The following is a 22,638-nucleotide window of genomic DNA, read 5'->3' as shown; positions in this document are numbered from 1 at the left end:
TAAATGTAGTTGTACTAAATTATGTAGGAGTTAGAAGGAAGCATCTCCGATACCATATGGGATCTATGTTCTTTATCAGCATCAAATGTGGAATCGGTCTAGCCATTTCAGTCTGTCTATCCCTTTCAAAAAATGTACAATTTACACAATTTACAACTTATACCCTTTCAATTGTAACAAACTATATCTATGTTTTTGATCGACTGTAAAATTCGATCAAATAATACGTCACACCAGCGATTTATGTTTATACTGTTCTGTATGGGACCGCTATTATTTTATAATATCTTTCAAAAACAAAAGATCTAAAATGAAACACAAATTTTGTTAAACAAAAAGTATTTTCATATTGAACAAATTACGATCAGCAATTGTTTTCTATATTTAACAGCTGTTTTCGGGGTTTCTTCTGCTCGAGCTCTCGCAACAAGAGGATTCTTACTTTTTGCTGTATACCTCTGCAGGAGGTATTGTAAATATATCAGCAAATGATCGGCAGAAACACGCAATAGATGCAACTTTGTATCTTTTTTTGCCAAGAGTATTTCATCTTCGTCAGCTTAAAGATAACTGCTCCTTATTTTTGTTCAGTTTTTCTTTTTTTGCACTCGTCGACGTTTTGGGGCTGCGCCATGTGCTGTGCTGAGCTGAGCTGAGTTGGGGCTGAGTTGAGTCTTTGAGTGATCGTGATATATGCGTCTGTGTGTGTATGTATGCTTGTGTGTGTGTGTGTGTGTGTGTGTGCCCGCAGCTTGGCCTGCTGCAAAGGTAGCAATTTTCCATGCATGCAATGAGAAATAATAAAGCAAAAGAGAGACAACCCAAAGAAAACAAAAAAATAAAAAGAAAAGAAAGAAAAACAAAAAGAAAAGAGAAAAAACTCAAGTGAAATGAAACGAAACAAGCGCAGGAATGTGCATACTCAAGATAAATTGCTGTGAGATACTTTTGGCATTGTTGTTTATGTGCCTCTCCTCAGTTGCTCAGTTGCTGCTATGGTGTAATTTGTTTCTTCGTTTTGTTTCTGTTTCTTTTTCAAGCGGAAGGAGAGGACAGACAAACCCAACAAAAATAAGAAGAAGAAAATGTAACCAAAGACTTTGAGTTGCACAAATATGCATACTATATATGCAATAAATGTTGGTATTGCTTGTGTGTGTGCTGAAAAATGTGTTTAGGCATTTCCTGATACCGCTGACAGAGTATTGCATAATGCAAACTTTAGCTGACTAACGGAAAAATATCACATCTGCTGATATGGCAGATGGTCTAAAGAATCAGTCTTTATATAAAAGATCATTTTGGAAATGATTGTTATAAACAAACAGTTGTCTTAATGATTGTTTTGATTTTTTTTTATTAGAAAAACCATGATCAATATACAAAAAAAAAAAAATACATAACTTAAATAAACAAAAATAAATAAGTAAAATTAAAGTAAATTTATAAAATAAAAATAAATAAATAATATACAAATATAAATATTTAAATAAGCGAATTTGGTTGAAGTAAAACCATAAATTTAATTGGCACAAGACAAAAAATATAAAAGTTTAGAATTTTGCTCATTCATTAGGATCTCTTCTGCATTGAATATTTTATACATTATTTTATTTGTTTTATATTCCGTGTGGATTAATCCCCGATCTATTTAGTTTATAGCTCTGCGAAAGGCACTTTCCTTGACTCGCAGCAGAGCACGAAGCTCATGCATGCCATAAAACCATGATATCAACCATGATGCCACAATTGGCATGTGTGCCATGTGTTGCAGCCTTGCCTTAGTATGGATGAAGGGAAGAAGTTGGATAGGGAAGTGGAGGGGGTTGAGGGGGTGGATATCTGCATTCCAATCTCCTGGCAATTAATTGCCCGAATCAAGCGCTGCTGTTCGCTGTAATCAGCTGTTCCAAGAGTCCAGGCCCAAAAACACCTTAAGAGAGATGCGATACCCAAAGGGGGAAGATGTGGAATGGAGGAGGATGAGGATGAAGAGGAGAAGGAGGAAGTGCAGGCAGCAGCTTAAAGACATTCCAAAAGATTTCAGTCTGCCTGCCTGCTTGGCTGCCTGGCTGCCTCTTCTCTCTTTTTCCACTCTTTCAGTGTTTCTTTTGTTGGGCGCACGAAATCTTTTGTATTATTTTCCAGTAGCACTTTCCGAATGCCATTTGAGTGCGCATAACATATTCTTAAGCTGAAGACCAAAAGAGTGAAGACTGCGTATTCGTATTTGTATCTGTATCTCTTGGATGCATGTAGCGCATGCTGCATAATTAACGTGACTGTGGCGAAGGCGAAGGCGGAGCTGCTTCAGGCTGAGTCTGATTCTGTGGCTGAGAACTCTCTGTGCCACGAAGTAGCCGCATCTGCATCTGCATTTGTAACTGAAAAAACAAAAAAAGCGAAGCAAAACCTGCGCTGTGGAATTTTTTATGTTGGCTTTTTGTGCTCATGTTTTTTGTTGTCGAATTTATGGCCTAATGAAGTGATAAGGCAGAACACAGACCCAAGGCAGACGGACGGACAGAGGTCGTCTCTCGGCTGCATTCCACGCATGCCCCAAACAACAACAACAACAACAAATCTGTAGCTGTATTTTGTACCCTGTATTTGTATCTTCTGTAGAAGTATATGTATCTTTTTTAGCTGTTGCTGCTGCTGCGTGCGCTGTCAAAATGTTTAGCACAGTTCGCTGCATAATTCATTCTTCTTCTGCTTCTTCGTTCCGCTTGTCGGTTGCATTCCACAGATGCTTGAGCTGGAATTTATTGGTTTGTGGGTCAGCAACGAACGCGCAACACTTTCGGCCAAAAAACAACAATAACAAGAACAAGAATTGATCATGGTATTTTTTGTTGCCTTGTTTTTTTTTTTGTTTTTTTTTTGTTTTGTTTGGTGCAAAGTTGAGAAAAGTGCAATCACATTTGAACGTTGCATAGAATTCGCGACGTGCCGCAAACGACGATGCCACATATAGATGCATATATGTAGAAGTACAAATACATGCATAGATACATAGAGTTATAGCTGCAGATACAGATGCATGCACTCAAGTGCAGCACAGAGAATGCTGCTATTGATATATATATATATATATATATATATATGAGTGCAGGAAAGGGGATCAGGGGCACGGGGAGGCATGTAGCTGCATGCATGAAATGGCCAACAAACCGGCTCCGATTCTCTTCTCTGCCAGTCTTAGAAGACAACAACAGCAGCAACAAGCATAAAAAGGAATAAGTAAAGAAAAACAGATAAGAAAAAAAAATGTTGATTAAACTGCTTAAATGCGCAAAGCTGACATTCATGTCAAAGCAACTCCACTGCTTACCCCCTCCCCTTGTGCCCCCTCCTTGAACCCCTTTTGCTCCCCATAAATAAGAACATTTTATGGCCGTTTGGAATGTTTGCCAAATACAAAAGACAACAACAACAGCAGCAGCAGCAACAACAAAAAGCTGGGCGTAGTTTGGCTGCCAGCAGAAATAGTAGTAAGTTGGCATTTAAGGCAATGCGCGCACTGCTTCAATAAATGCATACACACACCGAGACACTCACACACACACACACACACACACACACACACATGCACACAAATTGCATTCAATTGGTGCCGCGTTCGCTGCTGTGAGTTCACTGCAACTTTGAAATATTTTCCAACAACAACAACAACATCAGGAGCAGCAACATTTTAGTTGCTGTTGTTGGGCTTGCCTCAAGCAGCGCACTCTCTGCCCCTCCCGCCATCTCCTTCATTCCATGCTGCTGGCAGCCATTCGCGCTGCTTTAGCTACTCTGTAAAAAGGGAAGACAGCAAATGGGGCATGATTTTTCTATACACTGTAAAACACTCAATTTAAATGTGCAATTATAGCAACTTCAAACAATTGCTGTTAATTAATGTTATTATGATTTTTATAAGATCTTAAAAAGATATATACAAATTGTTTCACTTGATTATCTTCGATTTGAACAGGGTATTTTAGCTATTCAGGTACGCCCCCCGGCCTGCTGCATTCTTGCTTGTTCTGTTTTCCGCGCTCCTTCGCATACTCGCTCGCTCGCTCTTAGCTCTGCACTCTTCTCGCTCTCCGCTCTTCTTGCTCTCTCGTCGTTGTCGTCGTTGCTGTTGCTGTTGTCGTCGTTTCATAGCGTAAATAGCAAAGTTGCTCGTACAATTTTAGAAGAACTTGTCAAAACCGCATTCCTGAGTCGCTGCCACTGCGCAGTTGGCTTCGCTGCTGCTTGTAAGTGTGTATACATGTGTGTGTGTGTGTGTGTGACTTGCTTTGCTGGAGGCAATAGCAGCAACAGCAGCAGCAGCGATTGTTGCTGTTGCATTTTTGTTGCTGTTGCTGCAACTGCAACTGCAACGAGTTATAGTTATTTATGCATGTTTGTGCGTTTGTTTATTTGTTTGCTTTGGAGTAAATGATCGCGTACACACGCACGTACACACACGAACACACATGTACATACATGCATATGTATCTAAAGCGAGTACATCTGCTGCTGGCTGCTGCTGACTGTTGCTGCTTAGAAATATTTTGTCTCATTTGTCGTGCATTTTTGCTAGTTGAACAACTACAACAATGTACATACATATATCAAAAAAGTGCTGCAGCAGGAATAGCTCAATTGACTTTTATAATGCACAACGAAGTGTAACTACTGAATATGAATACTGAATATATAAAATATATCTATTATCTATCTAATTTAATTTCTATAGTTCATAAACTGTGGATAATTATAGCTTATGGCTAACCATAAATATTTCTGACAAATAACTCTATATACTTATTGCCATTAAAATAGATATAAAGATGTAAGCCTGAAATCCCAATAATACTTACCCATTTTAATGAGTATTTAAAGTATCTGTTAGATAGTTAATTAAATTACAAGTAATTTAACTTTAAGTACATATATTAATGTGCAGCCATAGAAAGCAAAAAAAAAACCGAGTATTTTAATCAATTGGTTCTGGCCACAAACAAGATTGTGTAAATTCCTGAGAATGCCACGAGCGTTGACCATAAAATTGAACATTTTTCAAGTTCTCTGCTCTTGTCTATGTGTGTGTAGAAATGGGTGGTTTTGTGTGTGTGTATTCGAAAAGATAAATAAACACCAGCACATATTGAATACAATAATCTTGGCATTCTTTTTCGGGGAATTTTATTACTGGCCAGATTTATATAGAAATTATTAGAGAGAATAACTGTGGAGCAGAGGGGTGGGCTGCGAGAGCAGCAGCAAAATAGAGGCGAGGGCTAACAAAATGCATGCATAATTTATTTATTTATGACCTGGTGTTAAAAATAACAGCGCACAAATATTTTTGCAACAACAACCACAGCAGCGGCATCGAAACTTAAACAAAACATTTTTCGTTATTTATAAACAAAAGACACACGAAAGAAATGAAAAAAAAAATCTAAAAACAAAAGCAACAAGCAAATAACAGAAATGTTAATTGGCCCATTTGACATGCGGCATTTTTGTATTTTGTTTTTCTGGTCAGCAGCTTTCAGTCTTTTCGACTGTTTTGTGTTGTAGTTGTCAAAAAGTATTTTTCATGCCCATTGTTGTTGTTATTGTTGTTGCTATAGCTTGTTGGCATGTAAAGCAAATATTAAATAAAAAAAATCTATATATACAGCGATCCGAAATTAATGAATACATTTTTAAAATAATTTTGGCCGTGATGCGAATTGCCAAACTGTCTACAAAGTGCGCGAAAAGAAAATCACCAAAAAATATATATACATTTGTGAAATTTTGCTTGTTGTGTATTTTAATTTGATTTTTTTTTTTTTTTTTTGTGGGTCGTGCTGAGCATTTCCAAAAAACTAAATTTTGTCTGCAAACAGATCAACGTCTATAAATAAATATTCAATATTCTATGCACATGTTGCTGCGACCAAATGATTTCGAATACGCTCTAAATGAGTTATTTTCTAAAATACATGTATTATTATGCACTTTCAGCACATTCGAATCATTTATCAAATATTTGTAAATTTGTTTATTTTTTTTTTTTTGTGTTATTTGTTATTGGCAGCTGTAAATTCTGAAATCTTAATTTCTAAATAAACGAAACACAAAATTATGTATGTATATCATTCAGCATTCAGCTGTTTAAAATATGATTCCAAAGAAATTTTCACTCGTTTCCTTTTTGGCATTTTGCATTTCTGTGTGAAATTGCTAAGAAATTATGATTATTTTTCTGTCGCTGTTTTTTTTTTTTTTTTTTTTTTTGTATTGTCAGACGTTACCCATGGCCGGATTCCCAGCGAAAAAATATAAAGTAACGCTTGCTTCCAGCTAACTCACAGCGCTTACATAGAGTGTATGCTAGTGTGTGTGTGTGCATGTTTGTATGTATATAGTGTGTTCTCTTTTCCCCCCTCCCCCACAAGTTCTACTACGCTCGACCTTATGCGAGGAATGCGCCCCCAGCTCAACTTAAAGCGTTCGTCATATTTACAATGCAACTTCCCCCTTTTGCTGCAGCGCACTCGCACTCGCATTATTACGAGCATATTCTATCAGATACAACAGCAACAGCAACAGATACAAAAAGTCTTTATAGTATATAACAAATTTCTGCTGTCGACTGCTGTCTGAGACTTTGACGTCGTCGTCGACGTCGCCGTCGTCGTCGTCATTTCGCGTTTCGCATTCACGTTTCTCAGTTGAATTTTTCGCCTTATTATTATTTCAATATGCGATATACATACATATTATATATATATTTATATATATGTATATATATATATATGTGTGTATATATATAAGCATCTGCGTATGTGCACATGCGCGCTGCTTTTGCTTCTCGCTGCTTGCTTCTCACTTCTCCGTTGCTCGAATGCTCGGCTGCTCGCTTGGCTCACAGTCGCTTGGCTGCTCTGGTATGTGAAGGTCGCAACAGTTGTTTTGTTAATGACAGAGTACAACAACGACGACGACGATAGTCATAACTATGGCTATGATAATGTTAATGCTGGTAATGCTGATGGCAACTATAGCCAGCTAGGAATAGGCTCACAAGGCTGGGCAGCATATAATTTGATCAAAAGTATCCATTGTCTTGAAAATGCAGCTGCAGCCCCAAGTTATAGAAACTGTATACTCTATACTAGCTTTACTCTGGCTTCCATATATACCAGTTTGTAATTTATAGAAAATTGCACGATTTGTTTAATATATTTTAATAAGAATTCAAGAGAGAGCTCGTAAAACATTGAGCGTAAAATCGATATAATCGATGGATTTACAAAAGGGCGATAGATTTTTCGACAATCGATATGTAGACACAAAACACATGAATGTGACTTTTATACATCCCATTGAGATCTTCCAACACGGACTAAGCTCTTAGCAATGAGAAAATATCATCTCTTAAGTAAAATACTTTTTTTTGTGCTCTTTTTTTTAAATCAATTAATTCTATAATAAGAATGGTCTCGACATATACTGGAAATGTTATGTTTAATTTTCCTGATAGTTATAGTTTTACATATGCTATGACTACTCGAGGAATTCCAGGAATCGGTTATAATAAACTGCACAGGTGGACAATTTGCACAGCTAGAAGAAGTTCCAAGCAAACTTTGCACTTGTTTATTTTTCTACATTTTTTTATTTTTCGTGTGTTTTTATTTGGTCTTGACGTTTCTTCAAGGTTTCTTAATAGAGCACCAGCTACAAATACGTATATATATACATATTTAGTATTTAGCAGGAATTTTGTGTGAAATATTTGGTCATGTATCTGTATCTTTGTATGTTTGTGTGTGCATCTTTGTGCCTTGGCGTGTTCCATGTGGGCGTTGTGAACGACACGAAAATGTTTCCGAGTTGTCGTGTCGAATTTAAAGCTTTATAATGCGCATACCTCGAATTTTTGTTGACGTACCGAATACCGTTTGCATATTTTCCCCAAAAGAGAACAGCAAACAACAACAAAATTTCAATGAAGAAGAATTTTAAAACCAATTTCGTATGCTTGTTACAGTGAAATATTGGCATATCTATATCTATCTATATATATATCTGTATGTATATAAAGCATTCTCCTCGAAGAAATGGTCGTCCATATTACCATATGTATGGGGGCATCCACATCTATATACACACACAAATATATTTATAAAGATATATATACATACATATATAAATCCAAAGACGTCAAAGCGCTCATCGATCAATGGCACAACGAATGATGGCCAGAAAGTTCACCTTGCCTATTTGGCCCGCATCACTTGATGATAGTCTAAGGTTGCCATACCCTGGAAAATATCAAAAAGGGTCAATTGAAGATCGACTTTGATATCTTAAATATTTTATCTATCTTTATGCTGACCTTAAATTGACTTTTAATATCTAATTGAATTGAAGTTCGAATTTATTCAATTCTTCTGTCATATTTGTTTATACAGTAACTTTATTTATATTTATATTATATAAAGAATAGAATGGATATAAGCTTAATTTTTAGGGACTTTTTGAGAAGATCACACACCAAAGCAAATCAAATAATTTTTCTGTACCCACATTATTTGTCTTACGCTCATAATCCAACCGCTAAACATTACCCAGGAGCTTAGCGTATTGCACACACGAGCAGCCTCTCAATGTTTGTACCATTTTTTTGTTTTGTTTTGTTTTGTGTAATTCACATATATCTTAGTTTTGCTATTTTTGCCATTTGGTTCAGAAAGCTATTTGCTCGAAATTCCAAATTAAAGTAAACAAACGCTTTTCCGAATCTATGCCCCAAAATAAAAGAAAAAAAAATACCCGTCAACAAGTCATAAAATTCATAAATTTCAATTTAAGTTTATTTGGATTTTGCTTTGTTGGTTGCGGGAAGAGGGAAAGGGGAGGGTTGATCGTGTATGCCAAGTGGGCGCTTTTGTTGTATGTTAGCATGTGTGTGTGTGTGTGTGTATAAATTCTATGAATTTTTTAATAGTTAATTTGTATGCAGTTGGCATTGCGCATGGCGCAAAAATTTATTTCAATTGTTCACTTTGGAATTTATGGTAGACATTGTGTGATTTCGAAATGAGCGCTAAAAGCGCCAACTTGGCTATTACGAATAGGCCCTTGTCACCCCCGCACTAGCTCTCCATCGCTCGCTCACTCTCTCCCTCTATATCTCTTTCGCTCTAGCTCTGTAAGTGGGTCTACCATGTAGTAGTTCCCAGCGTCACTCTGTGACTAATGTCATCGGCCCACGCCATTTAAATGAGTCCCCAATACTGGCCGATACTCTGCCCCAGGTCGAAACCGACTCACACATGTGTATCTTACAGTGCCACGGTGGTGTAATTGACACCCACTTACGAAACTATCCGATATCGAGGCTCTCAAAGAAAGGCACACACATATATCTTGGACTATCTCCCTCCAAATTGTGTTTTCTCTTGAAGATTGTGAAATACCTTCGTAGATAAAGAACAGCCAGAAAATGCTTTGGGCTTATCTCGCATAGCGTCTGCAGACATGAAAACAATAAAGAATAAAAAAATAAATTGTACAAAAAGGCTAAAGAAAAATAGAAAAAGAAAAAAAAAAACTTGAACGCATGCGCAGTTCATTGACTTTGGCCTATGTGAAATTATTATTGAAAGTATAAAATATATACATGGGTGGAGCCGGCTCGTAAAATGCATTTGATAAAGCTCCCCACAGCAAGTTGCAGCGTTTCCGTTTTTATCAGCTTGGAATTATGAAAAGTGCGCCGGAAGGAAGTCAAAGTGTGAGAGACACTCATGCAGCTCATGGAGGAAATGCAGTTAATATCTTTTTAATTTGCCACAGCTCCAAGGCAAGAAAAAAAATTGCTCATAGCGAGAAATATTTCAATGTGAACGACACTTGAAACAAGCTAAAAATCATAGCGCAAGACTCGTTTTACTATTGTATTATTTTTTTTCTTCAGTTTTTTTTACACAACAACACGCAACAACCGTCGTCAACAACGACAACGGCGATAAGATAAAAACGACGTACGACCTTTATAGCTTAATTTGATTAAGCTCTTAAATATTTCTGAACGCCTGTCTGATAAGCAACGCAACGCAACCGAACCGAACCCAACCCAAAGCAGCCACATTCTACAGCACAAACATGTGATAATAATACCAAAACATTTATTTTTGCTCTAGATTCCAATTCATTTTAGTTATTATTTTTTTTCTTTAACAATTTATGTGTGTCACGACGTCACATATTATTATTATTTTTGTTTATGTTGCTATTTATTCACTACGTATCTAATATCTTCATATGTAACTCTATCAAAGCTACGAAAGCTATGACCAAATTTCAACACTTCACTTCAATATGTGCCAATCTTGTAAAATACTTGGTTCATGCGGAAATTTTAATATGATTTTTATCATTAGATAGTTTTTTTTTTCTACAATCAAATTAATGCTGTTTAATTGCCAACTTGATAAGTCTATAAAATCAAGTAGATCTTAAGTAAATATTAGATAAGCCTCAGTAGATTTTTATGTATTTATCATATAATCGGACGCATCACATAATCAGACCCATCCACTGATTTCAAAAGCTGACTTTATTTATCAGCTTAGTAAAGTGTACATGGCTTAGTTAGCATAATTCATCAGTAACTGAGAACCTGAGTTTCCTTAACAGTCTCCTGTCAACGTAAGCTCATATCTAACGATCGTTGAAGTAATACTCAAAATAATAGTCACATACTGCTCAATCTTGATTGCTGATCTATACCTTTATCAGCTATCTAAAATACCCACCATCATAAGTTTTCTGAGCAAAGCGACGATCATACGATCTTATTTAGATATTTATATACACACACGTATATCTATGTGTGTGTGTGGATGTGTGTATGTGTGTGTGTGTGTGTATGACGATCATAACGTAATATTTAATGCAGTAAACACAGACAATTGCGTCAACTGTGCTTGTTTGTATATACTCTCGTACCTATAAATACATGTAGGTATGTCAAGGTGATGTTCGATTCACTGCCAGATAAATTGGCTCTAATGCTTATGTATGTAGATGTGTGTGTCTCTCTATCTGAATTTTGCATAAAAATCTGATGTTGTTGCTGCTGTTGCGATCTTTGAGCTGAGCTGAGCTGGGGGCCAAGTGGGCCATTGGATCGCGACATATATATTTATATTTGATATTAACCGGAAATTGTTGTCTTTTTGTCGTGTCGTGTTCTAAGTGTTTGTGTGTGTACCACAACAATATAGTAGAAGAGCGTGTGCTTTATTATCTCGCAGTTCCGTTCAAAACAAAACAAGCGTAGAAATAGAGTAAACAATTAGAGCAGAACTTGACAGTGGTGACTACGTGATTTGGTTAAGGCCAAGCACAAGTCCAAGCGAAAACATGCTGCCTGCTGCATATAGATTATAGATAATACTCAACTCCTCCCCTTTTTGCTTATGCTGTGGCCAAGAGTTATGGAATTCGTTGGAAACCGGCTTAAACTGTTTCTGTCGCTGATGAGATGCTTGATTGAATTTGAATTGCTAAATGATGTTTGGTCCAAGCCGGGCTCGAGCCCGGGCCCGGGCACGGACCGGGCCAGGGCGATCATCGAATCGAAATACTTTAACTGAATTAATGATCGTCTATTAAAATATCAGATGAAAGAGAACAGAACTTTGACGCGTCTTTAATTTGTTTTCTGTCGCAAGGCTGATGCTGCTGCTGCTGCTGTCGAAAACAAAAGTTTCCAAGAGCTGTAACTCAGGCTTCCACAATCAACTTGAATAACACATTTACATATGTCCAAAAATATACCCGAAAGTCACTTAAATACAAATACAAAAAAAAAAAATATATATATATATATAGATATACGTATATATGCAAAGAATGCCCAGGAGAAATACGTTTTTTTATGAGCGGGCCAATTAGCATAAAACGCGTCGTAAACAGTTAAATAATATTGTTTATACAAATGTATCTATGCTGCTTATATATATATATATCTATCTGCAGATACGTTAGTATATTTATGTTTGTATATGTATATATGTGTGTGCATTTCATTTAAGTGCTGCCTAATGACAACTTTTGACATCGTTGTCAATGGCCAGCCATGCCGAGGTATCACTGTAGTTGTTTTTCGTCGTTGGTTGTCGTTTGCTATTGTGACAACAAAATTCATGCTGAAATATTTTGTTGACTCGAAACTCGTTTTTTTTTTGTTTTTTTTTCGGGCCTTCCTTAAATTTTTTTATTTATTTTTTTTGTATTTTATATTAAAGCGCGAATTTATTACAGCGACGCTCAGCGCCATAAATATTTTGTTTACAATTATTTAATTTATGCAGTTTTTCTTCAACCAGCCACAAACGCCACATTTTATGTGGGCTGTGCGGCCATTTAGCCATTTAGCCAGTTAGCCATTTAGCCAGTTGACCAGTTAGCCAGTTAGTTAAGCTAACAACAAGCATAACAGGCTAAAAGGCCAACAACGCCAACGATTCGCTCGTTAGTTGTTGCCTCTGCCTTTGCTGCCGCTTCATTGCAGAAGGAAGCCCTATTACTTTTGCCGTTGCCACGCCTGTGTACGCCCCTTTTGTACACCCACTCTGGCCAGACCGCCAGACAGACAGAGGGACAGACAGACTCTTCATTGATTTTTGATTTTGTTCGTCTCTCGTGCTTGAGGTCAAAATGAGTCAAATTCAACAAGCGCTAATGGAAAACCATAAAAATTTGCATTGCATTGCGCTTTTCCCATTTCAGCTGATTAAAGGAAACGTTTTATATTCTTGTTGCTCTTTTTTACGCTATTTTTATTTTATAGCCAGCTGCGATTGCCACACGCTTTTGACACCTGTGTAAACGTGCGCTTCAATTGATATTTTTGTACAGAAACTTGATTAAATTTCACATATGTTAAAGAAAAGCAGAAAACTAGAGTCAGAATAATAGAGTTGGCTAATGAACGTAGAAAATTGTGTAAGATTTAAATTTAGTTTGATGCTGATTCGAACTAAGTTTGCAGTTGTGGATTGCTCGATTTAGATAAAGTTGCAGTGGTTGATGAATTATGTGAATGTGAATAATTGAACAAATTTATGATGATGTATCAATGTATTTGCTTTTAATAATTGATTCTTTAGTAATCGGCTTATAGCTTTAAGACGGGGGCGACTTTGCTTATATAAGTAAAAAATAAAGAATATAAATACTTCACGGGATCGGCGTTAAAAATTTCATCACAAAACGATAACACCCTCTAGAAGGGTATAAACATGTTGATGTCTCAGTTGGTCGATCGTCGTTATGTTTATTTACACGGTAGGTTCGCATGCAAATAAACAAATGCCGCATTCGTAATTCAATGCAGATATATCAACTGGGTGTTGTTGCCTAACGTTGAAAAGCCAATGAAATAAATAAATACAAAGCTCGTCGATTTCATATTATGAATACCCCCCGCTCCACCTCTGTTCTCTCTCTCTCTCTTTCTCTGTGACACTGTATTTTTGCTTTGTTGTCAACGTTCTTGTCATGTTCTGTCCGCTGGTCAATTTGCTCTGTTTGTGTGTCAGTTTGTCAGACTTGGACTGTGCTCGGAGATTGGGACATGTCTTTTGCTACATTTTGTGTGTATCATTTATGTTTATTTATTTACGGCTGCACTTTTTGCACTGTTTTTTGTTTTCTTTTCTTTCTATATAAACTGATAATTCCTTGTGCCATTTTCCCCACAACTGGCTGAATTTATTTTTTATTGTAACAAAGCACTTTTTATGTGATACACCATTTGTATGCACTGTGCTTTGTATATATGTATACACATATATGTACATATATATATACGCTAAATCCTACATTAGTTAAAGCACATGCAATTTTAATGATTGCTTATCGCTAGAAACAACGTCTCACAATCATTTGGTTTGTTTTGGGTTTTGGGTCCCTGACCAAGTGCACGTCGTCCCCTCTTGGCTACGTCATAAGTAGCTATTAATGATCAGCTGATCATAAATTAGACAATAAACACAACTGGAATTAGCTTAGTCATTAAATTATTTAAGAACTGACGCTCAGCTTATTCTTTTTAATATCCAGTTTAGGCAATAGGAATTGTTTCGATTCGTGCAGCAAGCGCTCGATATTTGATCTGTTGTTGAATCAGCGTCAAAATATCTTTCTTTATGTGTTACAAATATGCTTAAATACATATAGATCTTTATAAACTACCGTTGGCGTTAGACAATATTCTTGCTAAATGTACTAATTAAAACGATTAAATACTTGTGTAAACTGAAAGATACGCTTGGAAGTGATGATATCTTTTGGCTTTCGCAGCAACTGCTGCCGCAACAAGTTTATTCTTGGAAAATTCATATTGAATGCGCAACTGTCGGGCAGTTGAGACACGCCACATATATATATAAATATATATATATATATATAAATATATATATATATATACTATATTGATGTTTATATCTGGCGCATATGGCGCACATTTTATTATCGTGTCGGGCCGCCTTTTGCGCTGCTCTTTTTTAATGGTTGCGCGAATTCCACAGCAATGATTAATTAACAAATCATATAAATATGCCAGCCTTAAAGGAAAACAACAACAACCACAATACATATACATATTTCAATTGAAGAGCACACACACACATACACACATTATCAGTGTGAGTGCACAAGTGTGTGTACCTATTCGACCAATTAATTTATGAAGATTAGTAATTATCATTGGAATGCGAAAATGTTGTTGTCTACGCTGATATTGAAATTGAATTTCGCAAACAAATATCTGCACAAAATAAAGGAGTTACGAGTGAAATTCTTAAGAAACTCAACTATGTGATACTCTGTTTCCAAAAAAAAAAAATAACAGTAAGAAAGTGCCTGTGTGGGAATAAATTTATTGGGGTTTTTCAAAATAATATTACAGAAATGTAATAAATAAATTAGTAAAAAATTCGGTTAATTTTAAAAATTAAGTATAATATATATTGCTTTAAAATAGATAACATTAAAGTATTAATTTATTATTATTATTTATTATTAAGTACATAAATACTTAGTAACTATTAACGGTTGTCTTTGAAAATCAAGCTTAGTGTGTATTCATCTCAGAATATTCAAGATCAACTTGTACTTGAAAGCATTTTTCTCTAAGTGCACATACATTATCATCGAAAGGAAACAACTGAAAACTAAATACACTAATTTCCTCCCTCGGTATGGAGTATAGAATAATCTCAGCAGCAGCGAAACGGAATTGCAAAAAACTCAATAAACTCCTTTTTACCCTGGGAAATAGAGTATATAAAAAGCTCAGCCGCAGCGACGACAATGTTGTCGACAACAACAATGACAACAACGACGACGACAACGTCATTGTCATTAGCTCTTTTGCCGCAGCGGGAAAATTGCGACCTCGATAAGATTAGACATATGGCAAATAGCATTTGGTATCGGGTGGGGTGGGGGGAATGGGGTATACTTTTTGTGTGGCAACAACAAGACACCAGGAGAGGAGACAACATTCCATTAGGCAAGTGCTAATGCTGCATGGTAAATATTTGAGAGTCAAAGAAATATGTGTGTTGTGTTTTTTTTTTGCCGACTTTTACCAAAAAAAGTTGAAAAAAAAAAATGCACACAGGAAATACCAGACAAAGCTCTGTCGCTAATCTTATCGAATGGGCCCGGAGAAACGCTTCCAATTAGCTGGCGTGGGAACACTTGGCCACAGACGGTAAACAGGTTACGATACATCTTAGATAGGGCCCAAAACTAGAAAACAGAAAAAAAATATATATACTCGTATATATATATATATATATATATATATGTATATTTATATTTATCTGCTGGACGGAAATTCATTAGCGATTTTGTTGTCTCTATGCAAACAAGCTGATAAGCTAAATACCCGACTAAACAAGATCAAACACGAATTCTAACCTGCATCCATTTATGTCTAATTTGGTTTCTTCTTTCTTTGTCAATTGCAGCTACACAAAACCGCATTCTTTCGAGGATTGTGTGGGCGATGAGCTGCCCGTGGGATGGGAGGAGGCGTATGACTCGAATATCGGTCGCTACTACATCAATCACATTGCGCAGAGCACACAGCTCGAGGATCCGCGCCAGGAGTGGAAGAGTGTCCAGGAGCAAATGCTTAGCGATTACCTGTCCGCTGCCCAGGATCAGTTGGAGAACAAGCGCGAGATGTACGATGTGAAACAGCAGCGTCTCCATCTCGCCCAAGAAGAATACAATCATCATCTGAACAAATTGGCCGCCAGTCGCAGCAGCTGTAAGTTCAACTCAATCAACCCAAAAAACATCACGCGACTAGGCGATTTCTGTCGAACAACAAACGATAAGCGATTTCACAATTATATTGCTCCATGATAACCGAGCACTGGTCAGTCGGATAGAGCAGACAGCCATAACAAACATGCGCGCCAATTCTTATTGTTTTATATAGATCAGAGGCAGGAATATACACAATTCTCTTGTCAATTTATTGCTATAAGATTCAGATTAAAGGAATAAAGCGGCCAACTCCTTTCATAAAGACTATTTTAGACGCTGACAGAATCAGTTAGTCAGCTTCAGAAATTTTAAAAAACTATTCCAGTAGTTAAACTTACAGATAACCAATACTTACCCGTTCTCTCTCCGCTCTCTTTGCAGTATGCTCGTCGTCCAGTTCGATGAGTCGACACGATCCAGATCTGTTGCGTGCCGATCTGATGACAGCGCGTGAGCGTGTGCGTCAATTGAAGCAGGAGCTGAATCACATTACCAACGATATAACCTACACGCAGCGGGGCATGAACACCCTGTATTCGGTGGGTGAGAAGATCAATGCGCGCCAAAATGGCTGCTATGATATTGCCGAGGTGCAGGCGATACGCGAGGAGATGCTTAAGGTGCACAAATCGCTCGTCTCCGGCGAGAAGGTGCGCGAAGAGCTGATGCGCAGCCTCGTCCAAATCAAGAACGAACTGAGTCGCCAGCAGATCAGCGAAGAGAATGCCGATCTATTAAATGCTTCCTCGCCCTTCGACCGGGTTTGCGTTGCCAGCCAGACAGATCTGTGCGGCGGTGCCGGGGAGCATTTGAATAGTGGGGCACGTTTCGCCGAAATGGCCAAGACGAAGCTACAGTATGCGGAGTGGCGCAAGCACATCAAGAAGCTGCAACAACAGCTCGCCGATCATGTGGAACGCATTGAGCCCGGCCAGCTGGAATCGGACAAGGATCGAATTCTGCTCATCCAAGAGAAGGAGAAGCTGCTCAACGATCTGAACAGCATATCCCTAAAGTCCCGCACAGCCGAAGAGAAGAAGGTCATACAACAGACGCGCCAGAAACTCGAGGAGGACCTCAATGAGGCGTATGAGGCAACGAACACTTGCATTGCGAATCGATTGCGTTTCCACGAGGAGAAACAACTGCTGCTGGACAAACTGCAGGAGGCGCTGAAGTCAACCAATTTGCTCGAGGAGCGCCTGAAGTCATTCTCGTCGGAGAGCACGTTCTCAATAAGCAGCGGCAGCAGTCTCGGCTCCCTGTCCACCGCGAGCAGCAAGAGTGCGCTCAGTTTTACGGACATTTACATTGATCCCTTTGCCGTCGATGCGCACATCGATGTCGTCGATTTGAAGCGACACTCGCATCGACTATTCCAGCAGCAGCCGCAGCGTCTGCCACCTCCACATCCAGCCCTGCAACAGCAACAACAGCAGCAGCCACCTGTATCGGAGGTATCGTTGTCGCCGCGCAGCAGTCTGTCGATGGAAACGCCGCCCGCCTCTCCCCTGAAATACAATGCCAATGCCGATCAACAGCAGGCACAGCAGCCAGCAACAGGTGCCCCAGCGGCGTTAAAGGAGGAACCCACCTATGCCAATGCGCCGCTAGCGACGATCCCAGCGCCGCCCGCCTACACAGCACCACCAGCTGCACCGCTGGGCGTGCGTCCGCATCCGTATGATCTGGACTCTACAGTCTTGGATTGTATGATGCTTGAGGCGAAGCTGCAGAAACTGAACCTTGGCTCACCGCTCAATCTAAATGGGCCGTTGTCACCCATTTCGGAGAAGCCATCTCTGCTCGACCTGCCGCAAGAGATGCTGTCGCGCTCCTCCTCCACCTCGAATACACGCTCCGTGTCCGCAGCCGTCAGCAATGAGTCTGTGGCCGGTGACTCTGGCGTCTTTGAGGCATCGCGTGCCCATTTGCCACGCAAGGAATTGGCCCAGGTGCAGATCGGCCTGAAGTATCTGAAGCAGGAGGGCGTGCTCGTCGTCTCCCTGGAGCGTGCCAATAATCTATCCGCACTCTGGACAGCCTCCACGGATAACTCGCAAGTGTAAGTCTAATTTGATTTGATCAACATTGCTGTTGCTTATTTAAAATTTTAATTTTTTTTTGCTTGCAGCTATTTGCGTGCCGCCTTGCTGCCCAATTCGTTGACCTCCATACGCACCAAGGCGCTGGGTGATTTCCAGAAGCCCGTCTTCAATGACACTTTTGCGGTGCCCATTTCGCTGGATAAGCTGCTCACCAAGAGCCTGCAGGTGACCGTCGTCAGCATGACCGGACAAAAGGAGGAGATTATTGTAAGTCTTTAAACGGTTTGAATTACGATCCCTTCTCGATTGGAATTCGCATAAAAAGCATGAGCTACAATTGTCTTTTAAATTTTTAGGGCACTGTGCAAATCAGCATGGCCGAATTCAATCCAGAGGACTCCACGCTCAAGTGGTACAATGTGGTCAGCTCCAAGTTTATGCCCAGCTTCGAGTCACTCGATTTGCCCTCCACAAGTGCGGCAGCTGCAGCAGCCGCTGTCGCCGCCAGCAGCAGCAACAACAACAACAACCGAGAAGAATCCTCGGATGAGTCAACGATTACATCGTCGCAAACATCGACGCTGACGCGCAATCAGGCGCCTCCATTGGAGCTGCAGGAGCAAATAGCCGAGGAGCTGCCCGAGCATGTTGGCGGCGTTAGTGAGCCGCATTGCAGCGACGACGACGATGATGACGATGACGATGACGAGGAGGAGGAGGAGGAGGAAGACGAGCAGCAACTGGTCGGCACAATTGGTCTAACGCACAGTGAGTCGCGATTAATTTGACAAACACTTGAATTCCATAACTAATTATACTCTTTGCACAGCTGGTTGCATGCTGGACCTGGCCTATTTGGAGAATATGAAGCAGGAGTATGCCGATAAGGAAACCAACACCGATTGCGCCTTTCCGCCGGAGAAGCTGCGCAGCCAGTCCCAGCTGTTGGACGACAGGCCCGTAAAGCGATCGCAGACTTTTACACCATCGGCGGCGGTTAGCAAGAACCGTTACAATTGCCGTCTTAATCGCAGCGATTCGGATTCGGCGATGCACTTTGGCGTGGCACCTCACAGTTTCCATCGCGGTGCCGTGGAGCGTCGCTCGCTGCGCCTCCATCCCAAGGCGACCAAGTCATCAAGTAGGTTCAATTGCCTCACTTGCCAATTAAATTTGTATTTAACTTGAGTTATAATTGAATCATTTGCAGAGCTGCATCATACTCACATACCACGCACTAGCTTGGACCTGGAGCTGGATCTGCAGGCGCAGCACAGCAAGCTCTTCTTTCTCAACGATCAAATCTCCAAGCTGCAGAACCTTAAGGAAGTGTAAGTTGACTGAGACTAATCTCCATCTCCATTCCACAGATACTCATATTAATTTTTTATTTATGCATTTTATAGACTTCAGAAGGCCTGCGATAACAAGGATCCGCTAATTGCGGCCTGGGCCATTGAGAACGAGGAATTCCAGCGTCTGGTGGCACGTGCCGATCCCACCAAGTGTCCCGAGGAGCGGCTGCTGCACAAGCTGCTCATGAAGACCACCAAAGAAATACACAAGCTGCGCAAAACCAAGGTCCCCAAAGGCTGCCCAGATCTGGTTTCATTCAAGTGAGTGCCATAATCTCCACATTTCTCATACAATTCCTAATCTTTCCTTGCTCGCATTGCAGAGAGAAGATCACGTTCTTTACGCGCAAAGGAATGCCTGTGCCCGAGCTGCCCAGCGACTTTATGCTGCCCGATGCTAATGCCATCGAAGAGGAGGAAGAGGAGGAGGAGGCGGAGGAAGATGAAGTGGAGGAGAAAATTGTCATTAATTCGGCTCTGGTCGCAAGCAGCAATAGGAATAAGAATCTCAGTGAGCATCATCATCGAGCACAAGCTAATAAGCTGCCTGCCACGCCCGTCGTCCCTGTTGCACAGTGTAATGAGACCAGTGAGGAGAAGTCGGAGCAGCCACGCTACGACTACGTAGTCGATCGCAACTATGGCGTCGAGGTGTAGTCAACACCAACACCACCACTCCCCCTCTACCCACCACCTATGTTGTACATTTTTGTAATTATATTTTCGGTATTTATTTGCATTAAGCAGAAAGTATTTATGTGTATAAAAGATGAGGAAGATGAAGAGAAACTAGATGAAACTGATGTAACAAATATTTGTGCCTTATAGAAAGAGTTGGAGCAGCCAACAAAAACAGCAACAACAGCAAAAACAACAAATACAACAACAGCAGCAACATGAAACATGCAACATGCAAGAAATGATATAATTATTTGTAATTGCATAGAACTAATTAGGCGTATACAGTAATAGCATAGACCCTTAGTCAGTTTGTACTAATTGACCCACACAAGCCCCCCTTTACACACTCAGCCCCAACACAGCTCCACAAACAACCCTGTATGAAAAGAGCAAAGAATTCCCTGAAATTACCCAAAAAAAAAACACCCCCACCCCCCAAAAAATAAACGCGCACATTGCGCGTTTCGAAACTGTCAAATTCATATTGAAAACCAACTGTATTCTTAAGACTTGAGCAAATTATACGAATGTAGAGGAATATTTTTTATATATATACATAAATACGTATAGCAACTAGTGATACATTTTACATTAGTTTAGTGAAAACACACCAACACCAACAAAACATACAAAAAAAAAACCGAAATGGAAAATATTTATTATATACATACATTAAATATATATGAATAGAGATGATTGCAGATGACTCCAATCAATCTGTTCAGTTTAGTTTAATTAGCTTGCGTTTTTGTTAAGCTCAAAACGAATTCTACTTTTTTTTATAAAAAAACCTATTAAAAAAAAAAAACAAAAAAAGTCCATGTACCATATTAGTTAAACGCCATGTGCCGCATATCGTCCATATGGTCTATCTAAGAACGCTCCATAACAGAAAACAAAAGAGAAAGAAAACTATGAAGATGAAAAAAAAAGAAAAAAGAAACTGAATAACAATACTTTGTTATGTTTTATTGAGCGAGCCTGTTGAAATTGTTAAGCTATTGCCCTGGAGCTATGAATTTGAAGAAATCAAAACGAAACAAATGGAAAAAAAACTAAACCATTAAGTTATAATTTAAGCTTAGTTTTAGTTTCTGCTTTCTCAGCTCTTTGTAAGCAATCGCTGTTGTTTTGTTAACACTAATCGCGCCCCGACCCTCCCCGCCCCAACAACTCAGTAATAGTAATAACGGAAAGCGAGCCCCACATATATATATATTTACGGTCGTAATTTAGCTGTAATAAATTATATGAATGAGAACATGTATATTGTAATTGTGCAATAAACAAAAAAAAAATTCTACTGACATAACTGAATACAATGATCTTTTATTGGATGGATTGAAAAATATAAACTTAATGGATATTTTCGAAAACATTACTTACTCATCCAAATCGGCGCAGATATTTCAAGAACTATCTGATTTATATTCACAGGAACCAATACCATTCATTTGCGTGCAAAAATTTTTAAATCATTATGCAACCACAATTTTTTTTGACAAAAATGACAAAAATTGTCAAAAACACAAAATTCAGGATAATTAGAAAACTAGTGGAGCGATTTCGATGTACATTCACCAGATGGCTTTCATTATTGCGAGTCATCCGAGTAATAACTAATTTTTGGTTTACGGAAATGTACCGTTGGAACATATTCCGATTTGGTTGGACAAGGACCATCAAGGGACAAGGGTTCAAAAGACATCAGGATAGTTCTGCAAATAACCGGGATACAACCAATGTTGTCATATTTTTAGCCTCTATCCCTTTCTTACAGAAAATTTGTTGTTGTGGGTACCAAAATGCGTATTTCTTAAAAATTCAAAAACAAAGGGCCCAGTTTTCGCTTAGACAATAATACAACTTCTATAATTAAATCTATTGCCTAAAAGAAGGCAATGTTTTTGCTGCCGCGATTAAGTGAGGACACTCGCCATCTGGTTACAAACACAACAGCTTCCATTAAAGCAAGCAGCACAAAAGTATGCAACAATATTTCAGCAACAGGAATCATTCTGGAATTGACAATTTATACAGACCAATAACTAGAATATATATTTAAATTTTTCTTCTTATCCCGACAACCGTTAATTTTCTTTTCATTAAAAATCATGGAAATTACTTTGCATCTCTTAAATGTCTAACGATCCCTTGAAAAATTGCTTAAATCATGCACCCAAAAAAAGACTTCAAGTTTAATTATTGGAAAA

General features: G+C 38.8%; 1 protein-coding gene across 1 annotated transcript in view; it reads left to right on the top strand.

Annotated features, from left to right (window-relative positions):
• The window catches only part of LOC6569781 (protein kibra), a 47,139-nt gene extending 25,397 nt beyond the window's left edge, over positions 1 to 21,742 (top strand). The window contains exons 3-10 of the mRNA XM_043214781.1: positions 16,035 to 16,339; positions 16,723 to 18,406; positions 18,476 to 18,656; positions 18,746 to 19,157; positions 19,219 to 19,530; positions 19,600 to 19,720; positions 19,796 to 20,005; positions 20,068 to 21,742. Coding sequence (XP_043070716.1) covers positions 16,035 to 16,339; positions 16,723 to 18,406; positions 18,476 to 18,656; positions 18,746 to 19,157; positions 19,219 to 19,530; positions 19,600 to 19,720; positions 19,796 to 20,005; positions 20,068 to 20,401 — 3,559 coding nt within the window. The 3' untranslated portion in view covers positions 20,402 to 21,742. The remainder of the gene's footprint in view (positions 1 to 16,034; positions 16,340 to 16,722; positions 18,407 to 18,475; positions 18,657 to 18,745; positions 19,158 to 19,218; positions 19,531 to 19,599; positions 19,721 to 19,795; positions 20,006 to 20,067) is intronic.
• The last annotated feature ends 896 nt before the right edge of the window (positions 21,743 to 22,638 follow it).

The sequence above is a fragment of the Drosophila grimshawi genome, unplaced genomic scaffold (genome assembly GCF_018153295.1).
Source record: "Drosophila grimshawi isolate 15287-2541.00 unplaced genomic scaffold, ASM1815329v1 contig_311, whole genome shotgun sequence".
In the NCBI taxonomy this organism is placed as follows: Eukaryota; Metazoa; Arthropoda; class Insecta; order Diptera; family Drosophilidae; genus Drosophila; species Drosophila grimshawi.
This window is presented reverse-complemented; position numbering and strand designations above follow the sequence as displayed.